Raw genomic sequence first — 19660 nt, 5'->3', positions numbered from 1 at the left:
CCGAAACTTTGTTTTATGGATTGAAATATCAAATCAATTAGGGAACTTTAGAATTTGTTCATGTTAAATAATATCAAATCAAGTCAATTTATAAAAGTGTTTTATTTTGTTTTATATTTTTGAGGTAGAAGGTGCTGCTCTTCTTCTTTTTTTTCTTTTTTTTTTTTTTTTGTTGATGTTAAGAAGGTGCTAATTTATGTGAGCCTTTTGGATATGGCTAGTCAAAATCAATATTATAAAAAATACACGTTATTTTTTTTATATATAATAAGCACTGTAATCTCACTTATTAAAAATAAAAAGTACTGTAGTCTCAAAACATATCTTTCATTAAAAAGAAAAAAATTCTAATTTTGACAAAAATTCAATCTAAAATTTAGGTTCATTAGGTATTAGTTGTGTGTGTGTGTATAAGTGTACTTGTTCTATTGATTAATATAAGATGAATGCTCAGTAACTTAATAAATATTGAGGTAGCATTTCAATTAATAAATTAATATTAAAATTATATTTGAACAAATAATTATTTTTAATATTTAACATGCCACTGAGTATTTAGTATAATTTCCTAACAAATATATATATATATATATACAGTTCGTCTATGGTACTGACGGTTCTTATGTGGACCACAATATTGGTAACGGTTTTTCATAATATTGATGACGATTTTCTAAAAAACCGTCATTAATACTATAAAAAACCGTCATTAATACAGAAGTTCTCATGCGGACCGTTCTCACCATAAAATTTTCATATATATATATATATATGGTTTTTATTGCTTTTACTTAAAGAATCAAGAATAGAAAATCTTTTGGATTTTTTGAATTTTCAGTTGATTTTCTAATTTTTTTTTTTGGTAAATAGTTGATTTTGTAATGTTAGTATGTTACTGTTATTGCTATTAAAATGCTTCTTGAAAGTCCTACAAGTAGATGGCATTAAAGTTTGCTCCTATTCTTATTCTAAATAATACTTGATTAGAATATAAAACACTCTCAAACTCGATGGACAAAACCGCATAATGTTTTTAAATAGGAATCCCGGATTCAAATCTTCCATTTTTAATAATCTAAATAATTAATTATATTATAATATTATATATATATATATATGTATGTATATATATATATATATAATATCTGTGTGTGTATTTATTGAAATTGTGGTGTACATCCCACCTAATGACCTCAAAAATGGAAGAAATGAAAATGTTAAGGAAAGTAGGAAGAGAAGTGGGACCCAAGGTGAGTGCATGCAAGCTACGTGTACAAAGTGATGGGTGGGAGAGAGAGAGAGAGACAGAGAGAGCTTTCAGACGCCAAACCCAACACATCTCAAACCCAACCCAACCCAACCGAACCCCACTCTTCTCTTCCAAAATCTTAAGCATCTGGGAGATTAGATTCCGCATTACTGTATCTACTCTCTCTCTCTTTCTCCTCTCATCTCTCCATTTCCACCCCTCTCTCTCTCTCTCTCTAATCCATTTCTTTGGCTTTGTTCTGATTTTCTTTACCCAACTACAAAGCAGAAAATTAAAGTAACTGAAGGACAAAAATCAGAGAGAGAGAGAGAAAGTGGGGGTGAGAGAGAGAGAGCGAAAGAGGGAGAGACTTTGAAACGCCTCTTAATCTTGTTCGCAGGCCTCTGGGTTCTCTTTATTTGGACGCCTTTTGATCCTGCAGTTTCGCCTTTGATCTTCATTTTTTCTCACTTCTCAGGTACTTTCTTCTCCTTCTTTTCCTTAACCCAATTTTTATTTTTTTAATATTTTTGTTGATTATTCCTATGCCTTATTTTTTGAAATTTGGGTTTTCATGAAGGGTACTTTTTTTTTTTTTTTTTTGTGTTTTGAGAATCTTTTAATTTTTTCTTTCGAGCAAATTTGAGAGGTATTTTGGGATTTCGGTCGACCCGTTAAGCCATTTTTGTGTTTGAATAATTGTTGTTGTTTTCAGGCTCGGTAATTTGCTGTATTGTGCTTTCTGGGTTTTATTTATTTATGGCTTTGATGTTATCGAATTGCTTGAAGCTCAATTAGGTTGATTTTGAGAAAAATGCAACGCTCTCTCTCCGAAGTTTCTCACTTTTATCTATGCTATTAAGTGCTTGTTTTAATTTGTTCTGTTTGCTTGTCATGTGTTGGTTTTGTGAATATACCAGCTGCGTCCTATTGTGAGGATTGACGTTTGAGGTCATGCTTCATCTTTTTTGGAGGAATACTTGGGTGTTGGCATGTGATCCGAGGCTGTAGTATATGATTTGGAATACGTGTTTTCAACGCCAATGTGTCTAAGAATCGTTTATCGTGCTGATATAATATACATAATGAATAATTTGTTAAACTTTGTATGCCAAAATTTTGAGATTTTATAGATATGCCTAGCATAAGTTGTTATGGTTTTTGCTGGGTGTTGTCCCAGCATTATATTGGTATTTGGGTGTTTGAGGTTCTGTTCAATTTTTTGCAACGAGAAAGCTAAAATAATTACACTTGTAAAAGAAATATTAATGTTCAAAGAATTGTTGGAAAAAATAATACAGAAGTAATTGTTGGCATAAGGGGTGCATCAATTTCTGATATCTTTTTGGAGCAACAATTTTTCTCATATGTTATTCCTTCTTTGTTTCAAAGAAAAACCTTAAAGCAAGAGGCCAAATTCCCTGTCTGAACTATTGGGAGGGTTGGGGTCAAAAGTTTTCAGCTGTTTCCGTTGTAGTCTTTGGGCTTTTTAAATCCAACTGATTCTTTTTTAATTCTTCAGAGTTCCTCCCTTCTTTTATTCTTCAGTCTTTATTAGCTTGTCTTATGCGTTTTGCTTTTCATTTTCTGCTCACTGGTGGCTGCTTTTCATTTTCTGCTCACTGGTGGCCATATGGGGCTATAATTACTCTGCTAAGCATTCTCTTGTAGTAGTAGAATCCGCTGAATGAACATTTACATGGCACATGGTAGAAAGTTATTCTTTCATGTGTCTTCTGTTTCAGTCCTCTTGTGACTAAATGTGTGTCTTTCTGAAATTTCAGATGTCACCTGCCTGGGTTTCGGATGACGCTGCATACAAGATATGATCAACCAATTTTGTATAATTATCAAAGTTGTCATAGATGGGAGCTTCACAACATTATTTTGTTAGCATTTGATATGCAACAGTAAGTGTAAAGTCCATGTTTAAAAAGATAAACTGTGGACTTCTTTCCCCCCCACATTCTTGTTCTTTATTATTATTATTTTATATATATATATATATATATATTTTTTTTTGATTTCATCATCTAAAATTGTTTAAAAGTTTTTATCTTTTAGTTTAAGTTGATACTTATAACTTTTCCTGTTTCCTACATGATGTCAGGCGTTCCTGAGAAGTGCTACCTGGATTTTTCTTGGAGCTTTGAATATTTTCAGTGCCTTGCACCTTGTCAGGTGAAATATATACAATAATGCAAGGGCAAGGGAGTAGCATTGGTTCTTTTCCAGAAACCATTGATATTGCGCATGGATCTGTTTCCAATAGTGCTGGCACGAGTCAGCAAACTACTTTAAATAACATTCTAAATCCAGTAGAAAGCCGGTTGTCACATTATTTGGCTACTGGTGAGGTGCGTATAAATGCTAGAAATCATGATATGCAGAGCTTCACTAGTTCTGGCGAGCCTTCGGGATCAACTCTACAAAACGAGACTGTTGATGATGGGATAAAGATAGAACATGGTTGGCCAACTTCGTACAGTTCTGGTTCTGGGATTGGTCCTGTATCAGAAGAAAGGCGACTTGAGCCAAGTAATATCATTTTTCCTGGGAGGGCTTGTATGGGTAACATTGGCAATCAGGTTAGAAACGAATCATCCTTTTTTCAGGGTTCCAGCTCTAGTCATGTCCATCAAAACATGAATCGAAATGCTGGATATATTGGAAGTAGTGGTAATAGTGGGCAGGGATTGGCCGCTAGCATTGGCCCAAATCTCTACAAGTCAGGTGGACTACCAACGGATCAGACATCTCGTTCTAGTGTTTCATCTGATATTATTGGGTCTTCATCTGGAAGCTCTGGTCGTATAGTGGGGGAGCATGATGTTGGCTCAGGATCCTTTGGAAACTGGGGCTTATCCTGCAAGAGAAAGGCCCTTGAAGGTACTTCTGGTCAGTCTTATACTGGAGGAAGTTCTAGCTCCTTTCCACAAGCTGAAAGTAGTTCATGGCATGCTGGTCCAGCCCATAATAATCCTTCTAGCACTTTGCGTTTGTCTATGCCGTCATGTAATTATTCCAGTGGAAGTACTCCAGAGCAGCAGAACCTAAGAACTGGGATTGCTATAAGAGCAGTTACTTCAGATGCCTTTCCTTCTTCTAGTGTTACTGGAAACTCAGAAAGTATGACGAGGCATTTTGGTCGGGACTTTGACACTGGGCCACAAGAGGAATCTGTACCATTCAATTTATCATCAGTAGGGACTGCAAGGCGTTCTAGTCTTTGTTCTCCTCATCAATCACCTAGAGCTGCTCCATTTAATGATTCCTTGGATTTGAGATCAACCACAGTTGTTGCAGCCAATTCAGGTGCTTCTCAAAGTCAGTCTCATGCTATGCATATGCCTGGTTTCTCGGGAAACATGCATCCGTTTCCTTGGAATGGGGCTTCCAGCTCAAGAGTTGGGAGCATTTCTACTTTTTTATCTGGAGAAAGAGGCACTGAATTACGAGAAGAAGCAAACTTAAGAAGCATTCCAAGAAATAGTGCAGAGAACACCACGTTTCTACCTGCAACTGAGATTCGGAATTCAGCACAAGATCCAACAAGTTGGAGTTTGGCCTCTGGAAATGCAAGCACATCTATAGGAATTCCTTCCTCGTCAAGGATTGCCTCCAGTTCCAGCAATCCTCCTTTGCCTAGTCCTGCGTGGCTTCCTCACCACAACTCCCCACCACACGATCATCAAAGATTATCAGAGTTTGCACCCTGGTCCTTGTTTCCCTCTGTTGATTCTCAACCCAGAGGTCGTACTGGTCATTTGAACCCATTACCTCCAGGACCTTCTTCTCCATCACAAGATACTATAATGTCTTCTGGACCTAATAACCAGAGCCATCGACAACACCTCAGGTCAGCATTCTTGATGGAGAGACATGGTGATGATGTTCTTAATATGCCTCATTCATTAAGGGCTTTAGCTGCTGATATTGAAGGGAGACGCAGGCTAATATCTGAGGTTTGTTTTCTTGTTATCTTTTTTCCCTTGTCAAGTAATGGTGCTGTTAACATTTTGGCATCTTATACAGAGTACGCATTTCGGTGTTAGAAATACTCAAGTCTACCAAATTACTATCAATCTTATAGTTGGCAAATTCTATGCATTTCAGTTTTCTGTATTTGGTACTCTATATATTGAACTGATATTGTTTTCATATCTAATATATGGATATAATGAATATCAGATATCTAACACACATGATTGAAAACCTTTAAATTTGAGGAAAGCATAGATATGATGGATATCAGATATCTTTTTGAAGTAAGTTTGAAGTTTGAAAAGAAACAAATTAGATATAAGTCACTTAATTTTGATGGATTAATAGTCAACTTAACCAACAATACGGTCCCAAAGGGTAAGCTCAACAATGGCACAAGCTTGTGGTTTTAGTGGATGTTGGTTTATTTTTATGTTTGCAACAAGTCTAGGTAAACTGCTTAAAATGTAGCTAAAATGAACGAGTCATACCTAATTCCTGCTGTAGTAAATTGCTTTTCCGTGTAACTTTTAAATCTTTGGAGACGTCTTCCATCTGTTTCTTAGAAGTATTTTGGTCAATCCAAATTACAAGTAACTTTGAATGGAAGTTGTAGTCACATTCGCTCAATCAGAATTATAGTTACATTTGCACTGTTTAATTTTGCATGATATTGTCTATACCATGTTTGATTTTTATTTCTCAATCATGTTGATTTGCATTCTTTCAGTCTCTGTCAAAACTGATTGATAGCATCTTACTTTAGTAACTGAAGCATTAATATTGGGACTAACAATATTTGTGCCATTTTAACAGATTCGACAAGTCTTGAATGCTATGCGTAGGGGTGAAAACTTAAGAGTTGAGGTTTGAACTTTTTGACTTTACACTTAATTTGATATTGCCAAGAGTTCCTTATAACTGTGTTCACTTTTCTTGATATGTGTGCAGTAATTAGAATATAGCTATTTGTCTTAGGTTAAATAAATATTTTCTTTGCAGTTCATAGTTAGATTGCCTGTAAGAATCACGGTTGCTTATTCTTGCATATACTTTGTTTATAGGTTAGCAAAATTAGAAAATGGTTGTCTTCTTCTGTTCTTTAGCTGCCAATTTATAATTTGCATAATTGGACTTTATCCAAGAGTACCATACCATTATATATATAATTTCTCAATTTTTGGATCAATTCAACCATGCTGCGTGTGCAGACTTGCATATTTAAGAAGGTTTTATGGATTTTGTTGGTGATCATATAGTTAGGTGCGCTGAAGTTTTTTGTTGATGAAGGAGATAATGTGCTGAGCTTCTTGCTTGTTAACACTGATTCTGTCGTTTTGTTACTAGCAACTGACCCAAATATGGTAATATGTCAGGATTATATGCTCTTTGATCCATTCATATATCATGGTATGGCCGAAATGCATGACAGGCACAGAGATATGCGCCTTGATGTTGACAATATGTCTTATGAGGTAAGAAGCTGCAAATAGTTTGCTCAATACCATATTCTTTGGATAATAGTTAGGTCAATACCTGTTTGGAGGAATATACATTACAGTGCACCTACATACATATACATGGTGGTAAAAAAAGAGCTGTGTGTACCAAACTAATTCTTTTTAAAAAATAATTTCTTTCTCAATCGAGTTGATGTGGGATGTACCAGTACATTATCATTGTTTTCAAATGCAAATACACCATGAGGGTTAAGGAAGGAAATTCCTTGTAACTATCCTTACACTTGGAAATTTTTCCCGTGACTTTGCTGGTTGAATATTCTGCCCCTAACTTCGCTGTTGGGATAATAGGAACTTTTGGCATTGGAGGAACGCATAGGAGATGTTAGCACTGGATTGAGCGAGGAGATCATTCTGAAGTTGATGAAACAGCGAAAATATGTATTGATTAGAACAAATTCCCCACCAGACATGGAACCGTGCTGTATCTGTCAGGTATGAGCTTTTTGTAGCCTATCATGTGAGCTTAAAAATGCAAGACTTTTGGCCTGAACAGAAAAATTAGGGAACTCCTATAATGGCTTCATTTCAGTTGTCTTTAGTTATTGTCAACCTTGCTTGAATCCTTGTTTTGGCAGGAGGAATATGATGGTGGAGATGATATTGGAACACTAGAATGTGGGCATGACTTCCACACCAACTGCATCAAACAATGGCTCATGCAGAAGAATCTCTGCCCTATCTGTAAGACTACAGGATTGCTGAACATGAAAGAAGACTGATCTGGATATCCAAGTGCTTAAATATAATTGTCTTGCTACTGTATCACTAAACTCAACAATTGGGATCCCAAAAAAAACCTATTTATACCTTTTTCCTTTTGAAACCAGTTTGAGGTGCAAACAAACTGCATGGTTTCATGAAGAAGGAGAGCAGCTATAACTGGGGGTAAGGAAAAAGAAAAAAAAAAAAGAAAAAAAAAGAAAAAAAAAAGAAAAGAAAAGAGAAAACTGAAAAATGAATTTGCTTAAGATGGCATAAAAAGATATGTCTATATGTTAGTGATGGATAATTTTAAAGCATCATGCTAATAATATATATACATTGGAATAATGTTTATGACATTATTAAGCTCTCACTATGAAGCTGGAATTATGTTGTTGTTGCACTTGTTATGTTACTTGGCTGGAATCATGGGCATGTTAAGTTTTTCTCCATTAGGGTAATCCTGGTCTCTTGTTTAGTGGTAATTATTGGTTTTCAGAATTAAGTAGTTCCTGTTATTGTTTTTCTTTTCTTTTTGCTGGTATGAATTGCTATCTAATGTGGGTTCTGTTTTTTTGGTTTTTGAAATCTGCCTTTACTCGTTACCTCTCTGGTGCCCAGGTAGCAAAAGACAAATTAATTGTAATTCAACACTTTATGGAGTGCTGGTTCAGACTAAATATTAGCTTCTAATGTTTTCTTTTAATTAAAAAACTTTGAACGTACGAGAAAAAAGTAGGTTTATTTTGGTAAAGGGAAACTTGCTAAATTTTCATATTACATAAAAGGGCGAAAAGCAAAACATTATATTCCATGATTCTAGAATTATGTGAGTTTGTAAAACATATATATATAAATTTATATATATTTTGTAAAAGAAAAAAATAAAAAGGAAGAGATCGTTATTCAAGTAAAACATCAAATTTGTGGGTATTTGTTTTGGCAACAACCAATATTAAATTTTATTAGTTTAAGTGTATAAAAATCTATCTTCCATAAACTTGAGCTTTGAGAGAAAAAAAAAAAAAAAAAGCATTTTAATGACAATGTCGGAGCTTACGTCCTGAGTTTAATTCCTATTTCCGTTTCCATTTTCACGTGTTAGGCTTTACTTTTTTACTTCCGTATAGGATTCAAAGTTAAGCTGCTCCAAAAAAGTGGTTGATTACGCAAATAAAAACTATAGTAAGACTAATGCTTAAGACTAAATATAACAAAAGAGTGACTTGAGACTTGTTGATGAAGAGGACCGCGTAACCCCTGTGGTTTTATAGAAGCAAACTCTTTCAGCTACATACATACATATGTACATACGTCATATGTATAAACATACATAGATACGATACAATACATGCATACATACATACATACATACATACATACATACATAAATATGATGTAAAAAAAGATGAATATTTACATAACGGCCCATGTCATAGGTTGTAGTAATGTGGTGCTTAAAATGATTAGGTGTCTACTTTTTTGCTCTACTTTTATCGTCATCAACACCAACAAAGACAAGAAGAAGCGAAGAAGCTGCAAAATACCATTAAGCTCCAATTTGCTGGTACTAACAAATCCCCACCAATATCTAACATCTTATTTATTTAACAAAATCAAACATTTATTAACTACTATTTTTATATGATTTGTAGTATTATATATAATTACAATTGGCTATAAAATTTTTGAATTAATAACGTTTGTTTTTATCAACTTCGTTCATTTTCTACTTTCCTCCAACCCATTTTTATTATTTCTTTTGATGAAACCATCTTAATTGATTCGAATATATATTAGTTATATAATTTTATATGCAATGGTTTGATTTGTTGTAGAGTGTGGAAATAGAAATATGAAGAGTGGCAAAGGGACAAGATGTAGAAGAAGCAACACGTATGTATGGGTGTCAGTGCATGCAAATAAGTTAAATAAAAACATTGAATACACAAAGTCCCAAACTGACAAAAAGATTTAAAGAAAAAGGAAAAAGAGGGAAGTAAAAAAAAAATAAAAAAAAATGGAAATGATTGCTTCGTTTTTAATCATTACAAATATTCTAAATAACGCTCTACCTTACCCTTACTCATCCTTATAATTGCTATATGTTCTAATCATATGTGATATGGTCTACATTTATTTTTGTGCTACCCTCTGTGTGTGTGTCTATGTATATATGTATATATATATATATATATATATATTCTATTTGCTTTGGAAGTTAATTATACAATCAAAACAAAATTAAAACTTATTATATAATATATGATTCATATAATTAAGTTATTCATTATTTTAACTTGTTATTTAGCCAACGAATTTAAAATAAAAGGTTAAATAATATATATTACGCTCAACTTGTGGAGGATTTCGAGTTAAAAACCCACTCGAATATTATTATTGTTGTTTTTGGTGCTGTGTATTCAATCACCATTAAAATTAACATATGATCATTTGTGCTAAGCAAATGATCAATATATAGTTGGATCGAGTGACAAAAGTATTCATTTGGGGTTCATCAAATCACATAATTTATGGTTTATGAGTTCTAAAGATGATTAAACGATTTAAGAACTATGAATGCATCATTAATTTAAGAATGACTCTTTTCAGTTAAACAATAAAATAAATGGTAATTTAAGAGCTTTATATATCTATCCATTTGGCTATAAGCATAACAAATAAGTTTTCCTTGATATATTCCAATCCCTTATGAGTTTAAATACTTAAGAGTGCTTGTTTTCCTTGTTGGTGTTGTCTTTATTTTTCTTCATTCTATATATATATATATGTAATTGTATCCTGGATTAAAAATAAAAAATTTTTTTGTAAAATTTTTATTTTTTTAACATATAGAAAGAAAAATTTAACTTTTAAATGGAAATAGCTATAATTTTTATAATATTCACCAAAATTTTTGATATTTTTTCATAATTTTTATGAAAATTTTCATCATAATAGCTACTTTAAATCTTTCACAATTTAATTAAAAAATTCATAATTTTTATAGTAATTTTTCAAATTTCCATAAAAAAATTTGGAAATATCTATTAGATTTATTTTTTAAAATTTTTTTTATCAAAAAATGTATAAATATTATTAATGTTTAGTAAAAATTTTTGCCAAATTAATATTTTTATAACCTTTTAATTGCTTTCCAATAATTAAGCAAATAAAAATAAAATTTACATTTAACAAACAATATCCAAAATTATACTTGACAAGTTAACATATCCTACTCTTATGGAAAAATTAATGTCCAAAATTACAAGTCTATTAATCCATTATTATATATTTTTTGAAATAATAAATTTAATATTTATATAAATATTATAAAATAGATAAAAATTAAAATATAGACAAAAGTTAAAAAACATGCAGGATGTATATTCTTTGCAAACTCAACTATTAAATATTTATATTACTGGCATATTAACAATTATATATAAATTATTTAGGAGATATATTATTTAATAATTAAAATTTACATTTCAAATCTTAAAATGAAAATAAGAAAAAGACCAATAATTTTTAACTATTCAAGAGTTTTATGGTATTGAAATGACGTTTATGAAATATAATATAATTGTAATAATTATTTTATATATCTTAATTAATAAATAATCTTATCAAATATGGATTTGTTTTTGTATATATTTTTTAATAATAATATATTTATTATATAAACGCTTTTTATAAACTGATTGATTAAAAAAAAATATAATATCCATTCAATATTTTTACAATTTATATAATCAATTTTATAATTAATAGATTAAATAAATTAATCCTAAAATTTCAATAAAAAATTTATTTTTTAAATAAATTTCCAACAATTTTCATTATTTTTATAAATTTTTATCGTTGATAATGATACTTTTATAGATATTTTCAATTTTAAACCATCGATGTTTTCATTAATACTAAAATTTTGAATTTTTTTGAATATATAAATTTTTTTTTTGGATCAAAATTGAATATATAACTACTGTAACTTATATAAAAAATAGTTGTACAATTATTTGTACCGATCTACATCTAGTCAACATGCATATTTGGAACTTTTTCTTATAAAAAAAGTTAAAACCATGTATATAATGTTGAAAGTTAGAGGAAAAAGAAACTTGAAACTGGGTTTGAAGTTGTTTTTTTCTTTTTTCTTTTTTTTTTTGGTTTTTATTATGTCATTTTATTTGAATATTATCAGAAAAAAGGATATTATTACTTTTTTTATAAAAACAAATTTATATAGAGACAAGAAGAGTCCAATTACCGATAATATTAACGATGACCTCACCGAATACCACTGTGTGTAATCTCCTGGCTCGCAAATTCAAGAGCCACTTTTGCTAATTATTATTCATCAAAAGGTTTTTTTTCTTTTTTCTTTTTTTTTTCTTTTTCATTTACGAAAAGCATGCAAGACAAAACTTTGCCATAATAGGTTTTTTTCTTTTTTCTTTTTTTCCAGAGAACTTACCCTCAAACTTATTATTTTCGAAGGGAATATACAACAACAACAAAAAGAAATGATAAAAAAGAAAGAAAATTACAAATTAATTATACAAAAAATTAATTTTCCCAATAGACTTTCTTTATTCTTCGTGCTGTAAATTGATAAACACCCATTATTTCTCTATACCTCTTAATTATCTGTTAAAACTTAATTACAAGTATGGCAACGATTTGTTTTAAACATAAGTATTGGTATATATAATCTACATTTACCTCAATTAAGATAAGCCTATATATATTTTAACTGCATGCATGCATGATAAATCGTAAACAAGACAATAATTTAGTACAGCAGACGCTTATAAAAATATTACAGCTAAGATGCCTATACAGCAGTATTAACTATTTATTTACTATGATATATTAAAAAAAAAAAAAACTACTTATTACTAACTTGTACATTAATTAAGTTCTCATATATGAAGCTAAAACAACATTTTGTTGTTTTGTCGCAGAATAAAAATAAAAACTCCCCTATGACATTTAATCATTACTTATATATATATATATATATATACACGTAACGCTCACATCTTTATCCTAATTAAACAGATAGTTAGGGTCACCGACAAGATTAATTATAACCATGCTAATAATTTCCATACAAAAAGAAAACCGACCACCATATATATATATATATATTATATATAAGGCAGTTACTGATATACCAAAATCACATAAAAAAAATATTATAAATATTTAGACGAATTCTGTTATATATTAATTAAAATTAATTAAAAAAAAATTTCTTCTGAAACTAGCTAGGGCTTTGACTGGTTGTTGTCAAAACAGGAGGCCAATTTATATATATATATATATATATATATTTTCACTTACCAAATGGGGCAAATGGTTTTTTGAGCAATATTTTAATATAAAAATAACAATTTTTAGAAGTGGAGACAGGTGGGGCCACCATGGGAGGGGGGAAGTGGGACCCGCGAATGCTTAGGCTATCCGTTTTTTGTTTTGAAGCCTCAGTAACGGCATCGGGGGGGTGCCTTATGATTGTATTTTGGGCTTTTCCTTTCCAGCTTTGCTAATCTCTCTCTCTCTCTCTTTCTCACATCTTTCCTTTCCTTCACACCTAAACCCACTCCCCCTTTTGCCACCTTTTTTTTATTTTTATACGCTCCTTCTCTCTCTCTCTCACCACCTTCTCTCTTTTCATCATGCCTGAAGCTCTTGCTTGGGAAAACCCTTCTTCCTGCTGGCCTAATCTTTCTAATTCCGATAACTCGGCCGGCCATGGTGATGATCATGATCATCATCTTTGTCATCGCCAAGAACTGAAGTCGGATAGGAAACATATTGGTTCCAGCTCAGATGATAAAGAAGAGCCGCCACCACAGGGAAAGAAGCGGGGTCGAGTAGTTCTTTCGAAAAATGGAAAAGGGATTAATTGTGGTGGTGGTGGTGGTGATCAGGTCATGATGAAAGAAGGAAAATTTGGAGGTGAATCAGACCATGAAATACATATATGGACTGAGAGAGAGAGGAGGAAGAAGATGAGGAACATGTTTGCTAATCTCCATGCTTTGCTTCCTCAACTACCTCCTAAGGTATTGTAAACAGTACATATATATATATATATGTACATAACTTGTTCATTTATTTTTTAATGTTTGATAAATATATATTGCTATAGCCCAATTTTTAATTTTTTTTTTTTCTCTTTCTCTTGTTCTTTTTTTTTCAGTTTTATTAGCTTTCTACATTTTTGCTTTTCCATCCTTGGAAGCTAAGAGAAGCAAAAGGGTTCTTCATTTTCTTCCTCTATAAAAATCTAGAAATTTATATTATAGCAATGTTTGAAAATTATTATACATTTCAAAATATGAATTAGGTTAAGAAGCTTCCAATAGTACTTTAGTTAAATTGAAGAACACATATGTGTTATAATTGGATTCTGATTTTATTATATAAGACACTTTTTATTTATTTATTTTATATTTTACTGTTTCATTGATTACCTCGAAATAAATATAATGTCAAAAGAAAAATTATGGCAGGCAGACAAATCTACAATCGTTGATGAAGCAGTGAACTACATAAAAAACCTAGAGCAAACTCTCCAAAAGCTGCAAAAGCAAAAGCTGGAAAAGCTACAAAGTGCCACAGAAACTTTCAATCACGAGCCAACGACAATTACAACAATTACCCCACAAAGGCTAGGCTATGATCAGTACTCTAGAGAGGCGTTCTTAGCAGACCAGGGTTCTTGCAGTACTGACTTGCCCACTACTAGCACCGCTAATATAATCGATATTCCTTCTGCTTCAGCTTCACTCATCTCCAGTACCACCTCCCACTCTCCTGTCATGTTTCAGACATGGACTTCTTCCAATGTTGTATTGAACATCTGCGGCGAAGAAGCTCATATTAGTGTCTGTTCCCCTAAGAAACCTGGCCTTTTCAGCACCATTTGCTATATTTTGGAGAAGCACAAGATATCCATTGCCTCCGCTCATATTTCCTCCTCACACACTAATCGAATCATGTATATGATTCAAGCACATGTAAGCTTTCAAGTAACATTACTCTTTTTTTTTTCTTTTTTCTCAAACAAATTTCTCATTAATTTTAACCAATAATTCTATGTCAATATATTTTTTTTAAAAAAAATAATAATAATAATAAAATACCTAGGCCAACTACATCACGATCACGATGTAATTAACAAACATTATAACTAGGTTGGCACCTCTCAAACAAAACCATCCCACAAAACTAAACCCACAAAAATATTTTAAAAGCACTCAATAATATTGAAGATTACTAGCTATATGTAGAATTGTTCTTGCTTTTTATTTCATTGCAAACATGCTTTTCTTTTTTTTTTTTTCTTTTTTTTCTTTTTTTTTTTTTTTTTTTGGGGTGTCAAATACTAAGTAGCTAGTAGGTTATCTTAGCAGGCAGGTGGAGGTTCGGATCAGTTGGTAGATGCATTTCCTGCTGAAGAAATATTCAAGGTAGCTGTTGGGGAAATAATGTTTTGGGTGACTTCCTCATGATCAACCTGCTGGGGATACAAGTATAATGCAACTCTAAAGATGGGTATCTTTGTTGAAGCTGGCAATATCAATGATGGATTTGATATAAGGTTTCACTGAGATTTCAGCTGTCGTTTTCTGTTCTTTTCTTAATTTTGTCTTAGGGTTACAAAATCTTTTTGAACGGGGGAGTACATATTCAAGCAAGTCTTCAATATCCATTATAAACTGGTCGCGTTATGATCAGTAATTTTGCTTGCAGTGGCCTATATTTGCTCTCTTTCTCTCTCTCTCTCTCTCTCTATATATATATATATATAGTTCCTAAACTTTTTGCAAAACTTTCTATGCACTTTAAAATATTAGACCTTCCTCTCTAGTAAGACATTTTCCATAATTTTTTTTAACACCCCATGAATTAGTATTGTTGTAACATATATATTATAAATGATATGAAATTTTGGAAGTGCAAAGTTCCACTTCGAGTGGAACATTCTCTCTCATATAAATTCTCTCTATTTTTTTTTTATGTATGATATTGAAACCTTCATATAACATATAAACATATGTTATACCTTGGGAATTAATGTATAAGTCTTCATATCATTTGGATTTATTTCCTACAAGGCGCTTAGAGACATATAGATCGAGCAAAATACTATTTCTAGTATGTTATGCAGTAGAACATTCAAAGTTGAGAAACATAAGTACTTTATGTATGCAATACTGTACAATATATAAATTTATTAACAAACACGTCTACATATATATGTATTTTGAAGAATATTATTTGAATTCGATATACTAATTAACATTGAAAATCTAGTCATTCTGCACCTATTATATATAACTCTTTACATTACCATGAGTATCTTTTACAATCCTTTATCGGAGATGACAGGTTCAACATATATAGCCTCTGATTTTGCAAGTATCTTTTACCATCTTTCCAGAATGTTGAATATGCATTTGATGTTTATTAGCAAAAACAATTTGATAATAGTATAAATTCTTGCAGCTTTTTTTAATTTTAAATCTTTTCATTAAAAATGAAAATAAAAATAAAAATCTAGCTAGCTCTAGATAAGTTAAACCAATTAAATAAGGGAAAAAAAAAATCCTTTACTCAGTCTAATTCTAAATTTTCACCTCCTAATTCAAACTGTGTTAGATAAAAGTATGTAACTAATCCTTCAATTGGATACCTAATTAATTAATTAATTACTTTTTTGTTTTTTAACTAGAAATATGGCAATTCTTTGATTTCCTTTGTGATGTACTGAAGTATATATACTGCTATTAACAAAATGAAATTTAATCACTTGTAAGACACAAACCAATCAAAATGTGAATAGCAAAAAAACTTATGATATATCGTTAAAATAAATAAATAAATAAAATAAAATAAAAATTAATCAAGATATAAGTGGCCCAATAGTTGGAGGTTGAACGCAGGCCTACAAGCTATTCCTTACCAATCTTGCTTTGGCTCTGGACTACGGAAATTTAGCCCAATACTAATAAAATTGAAACCCATCAACTTTTATCCCTCCCCATAAGCGTTTTGTGGAAAATACTTACTGGATGTGTGCAGGCAATCGTCAATCTTCCATAGTATGATGATTATGTGTCAAAGTTTTATATATTATATGGTGGATCTTATAAAATATAATAAGTAATAATTAAATATGGTTATTAAATCTGCTTAATTAGTGGGCCTTACAAACTAACTTTTAATTGGTTATAAAATTTGAATGAATTAGTGATAGCATGTCATATGGAAGTAAAGTGGAGGCAAGTATTGTCCATAGGTTTTTGTTTTGTTTTGTTTTGGTTTTTTTCTCCTACCGCTGTCTATAAATGCCCATATTGCACTTATTTAAATTTACCTACTTTCCTCTCTCCCATCTCTCTCTTTTTGCCGAAGCTCTTGAATACTTGCTGGAGTTTTCACTATTTTACTGAGAGGCAGATTTATTATTTTAAAAAAAAAAAAATCCACAGAAGGCAAAAATCATTTGGTCTCCACTTAGAAAGTGTTGGGCTATATCATAAAGGCGAAAAAAAAAAAAATTGTTGGGCCAAATTACCTCCTGGATCTAAGGGGTCCTTAAAAGCACCTTTACCCAATAGCCCAAGTCCTTATGATGGGCTTGATCTATTTAGCACAATGTTAAAAATTTGATGATAAAAGCTTAGTTTGGTATGACTATAATTTATATATATATATATATATATATAAAACTTTTGCTTTTCTGTACAAATAATTGGCTGCAAAAATAATTAATTATTTGATAAATAAGTATTTCATAATTGTTTTATAATTAAAATCAATATTTAAGTATTTGATAAATAATTGTGTTTAATTGCTATTACAGTATATAATAATAATAATAATAATATATAAAAAAAGTATATAATTTATTAACATTTTTTTTTAGTTGAAATATTTTATTATTATAATATATATTATTAAATATTTAACACAAACTTTTTATCACAAAAAATAAAAAGCTATTGTAAATGGGAAAAAAAATAAAGAATAAAAAATATTCATCATAAGATTGTTTAAGTAGAATATCAATAGATCTAGGAAAAATATGATATTAATTTTTTAATAGGAATAAAAATTAATATTTTAATTATGGATAATTGGATAAACTAAATTCATAATCGCAAAAGCTAATGTTTTACTTCTTCTCAAAAACAACTATTAGAAAATATAAATTCTTGTAAAATCAGAATTTTTAAATTTTACCAATCAGTTTTGGAACTCCAAAATCAATTTCAAACCAACCTAAAATCACTTTTTATTCCTCAGGATGGTGTCTAATAGTGTTGATATGTCGTTGATCCAAAAACGTTTACAACTATCTTACAATAAGCATAAATGCCATTTCAATTGAATATGGGAATAACATGAACTTCATTGCGCCCTGCCTGAGTAATATAATTAAATGAATATTATAATATTTACTAACATTATGATAAAACCTGCTTTTTCCATGAACAATTATCTTTTACAGGAGCTAGAACATTAGCCTGAGATTGATGCTTACCTTGATCTGTCTCACAACCACATAGAAACAGATATAAAGTGCATGGTGTAGGGACTACTAACCTTTTAGGAGAAATTTTTTAGTGTGAAACTGGCAATACGTACTTGAATGGATGACCAATCCTATTGGTTGCTCATTTGGAGCATTTCTAACTGAAAGGGAAGAAATAAAAATTGAGATCATTACAATTTTTATAATATATTTATATAAACAATTAGTTTCATATTAGATTGATTCTATGAATTTTGTATCATATTTTTTTATTAGTTTTGAAATTATATCAAAAATTAAGATTTGAAAATTAATTAGTAGTTAAATGTTAGATACCGTACTAAAATCCTATCGATTTGATATATACAATATTGATTCAAGGAAAACACTAGGGTTAAGTTATAATGAAAACCTCAATGATATGGCAAGCAAAAGATTGTCATTTTATCATCTAGATCTTTAGTTTTAAACCGCATATAAATTTAAGGTGTACAGTTAACCAAAGTTTCTATTACGATCCAAACCCTTTGTATCTACATATTATTACATGTCGTCTGCGCAGTAAGTTGTAGAGTAAATTATATTATATATAAATGTTGATAAAACAGAGCATCTAGGACAACAGCAGCATTGTAAGTTCACAGCTGACTAGAAACAAAACAACCCAATTTGCATACGATAGACATAATGACATGAGAAAGCAATAAAATCTGCATTTTTTATCATGTAAGTACGACCATTCATAAAATTGGAAACTACGTCCTATTCAAAGTGTTCAGTCCACTTAACACAATTGAGTAATTATACCATCATTTTCTAAATGAAATGGTTTTTTCAATAGTCCTCAACCCCATGTATTATTTACATTAATTTCCTTTTCTTAATTAAGCATTAAAGTATAATGAGAGGAAATTTGTTTGAAAACTAGATCATAAGTCCATTTTTCACAACAAATAAATAAATAAATAATAAAAATAAAAAGAGGAAGCCTTTACCTACTACCTAACTCACTTTTTTCGAAGAAATTTCATCACCTAACTTAGGTGACACCTCCTGATCTTTTTACTAATTTTGCCTGAGCTTAAACCATATATTGTGCGTATAGGGTCACCAAATTTTACCATTTAAAGTCTCTACTTCTTTTATAAGCTTGACCTAGTTAATTGCAAACTCTACAAACTAAAGGGCAGTGGAAAGGAGGAGACCTTATGATATCATCGACAATATTACCATATTCATAAAGTTACAAAAAATAAATAAAAGCATACATTAATTGTAATTGGGACCCAAGTGGTGTATATGAAGGAGGACAAAATGAAATTCTCATATGACACTGCGACTGAAAGGGTTGGAACAAAGATGGGTTTGGCATGTGAGCACTTGTAGCAATCAACCACAAAGAATAAGAACCAAAGCCTCACATGTGATTCCATTCCATGCTTATATTCCCACAAACATGTGAGTGACTTCAATCTTCTTATACGTTTAAACCACATAAAAACTTCTTGTTTTTTTCTTTTTTTTATTTTTAAATCCCAATTTTGGATTGCAGAGGGAAACCTTGGGACCCCACATTTGTTTATATGCCATAAGCTTTTAGGTACAAACCGGCTTAGCTTGCATTTGAGTTGGAGCTATCTATGG

The 19660-nt window shown here is 30.8% G+C and overlaps 2 protein-coding genes across 3 annotated transcripts; both read left to right on the top strand.

Annotated features, from left to right (window-relative positions):
- Positions 1 to 1329: 1329 nt before the first annotated feature.
- On the top strand, positions 1330 to 7861 carry LOC125424136 (E3 ubiquitin-protein ligase MBR2). 2 transcript variants are annotated; one of them, XM_060820357.1, is made up of 8 exons: positions 1330 to 1727; positions 2170 to 2200; positions 3034 to 3159; positions 3360 to 5214; positions 6050 to 6100; positions 6610 to 6708; positions 7045 to 7188; positions 7332 to 7861. In XM_060820357.1, the coding sequence occupies exons 4-8, from the start codon at positions 3448 to 3450 to the stop codon at positions 7473 to 7475; spliced, it is 2205 nt and encodes a 734-aa protein (XP_060676340.1). In that variant the 5' UTR covers positions 1330 to 1727; positions 2170 to 2200; positions 3034 to 3159; positions 3360 to 3447; the 3' UTR covers positions 7476 to 7861. The 2 variants fall into 2 exon arrangements, with proteins under 2 accessions (XP_060676340.1, XP_048336574.2); XM_048480617.2 differs by lacking the exon at positions 2170 to 2200.
- Positions 7862 to 13079: 5218 nt separating this feature from the next.
- LOC125424343 (transcription factor bHLH95) lies at positions 13080 to 15409 on the top strand. The gene is made up of 3 exons (XM_048481523.2): positions 13080 to 13535; positions 13986 to 14492; positions 14889 to 15409. Exons 1-3 carry the CDS (start codon positions 13146 to 13148, stop codon positions 14985 to 14987), a joined length of 996 nt encoding a protein of 331 aa, XP_048337480.2. The 5' UTR covers positions 13080 to 13145; the 3' UTR covers positions 14988 to 15409.
- The last annotated feature ends 4251 nt before the right edge of the window (positions 15410 to 19660 follow it).

The sequence above is a fragment of the Ziziphus jujuba genome, chromosome 9, assembly GCF_031755915.1.
Source record: "Ziziphus jujuba cultivar Dongzao chromosome 9, ASM3175591v1".
NCBI classification, from domain to species: domain Eukaryota; kingdom Viridiplantae; phylum Streptophyta; class Magnoliopsida; order Rosales; family Rhamnaceae; genus Ziziphus; species Ziziphus jujuba.
This window is presented reverse-complemented; position numbering and strand designations above follow the sequence as displayed.

Excerpts from the sequence above, each read along its gene's own strand:
- LOC125424343 (XM_048481523.2), top strand. The coding sequence starts at position 13,146 with ATGCCTGAAGCTCTTGCTTGGGAAAACCCTTCTTCCTGCTGGCCTAAT. Across the intron at positions 13,536-13,985 it reads TTCCTCAACTACCTCCTAAG|GCAGACAAATCTACAATCGT; the intron begins GTATTGTAAACA and ends AAATTATGGCAG. Across the intron at positions 14,493-14,888 it reads TGTATATGATTCAAGCACAT|GCAGGTGGAGGTTCGGATCA; the intron begins GTAAGCTTTCAA and ends TTATCTTAGCAG.
- LOC125424136 (XM_048480617.2), top strand. The coding sequence starts at position 3,448 with ATGCAAGGGCAAGGGAGTAGCATTGGTTCTTTTCCAGAAACCATTGAT. Across the intron at positions 5,215-6,049 it reads GACGCAGGCTAATATCTGAG|ATTCGACAAGTCTTGAATGC; the intron begins GTTTGTTTTCTT and ends CCATTTTAACAG. Across the intron at positions 6,709-7,044 it reads TTGACAATATGTCTTATGAG|GAACTTTTGGCATTGGAGGA; the intron begins GTAAGAAGCTGC and ends TTGGGATAATAG.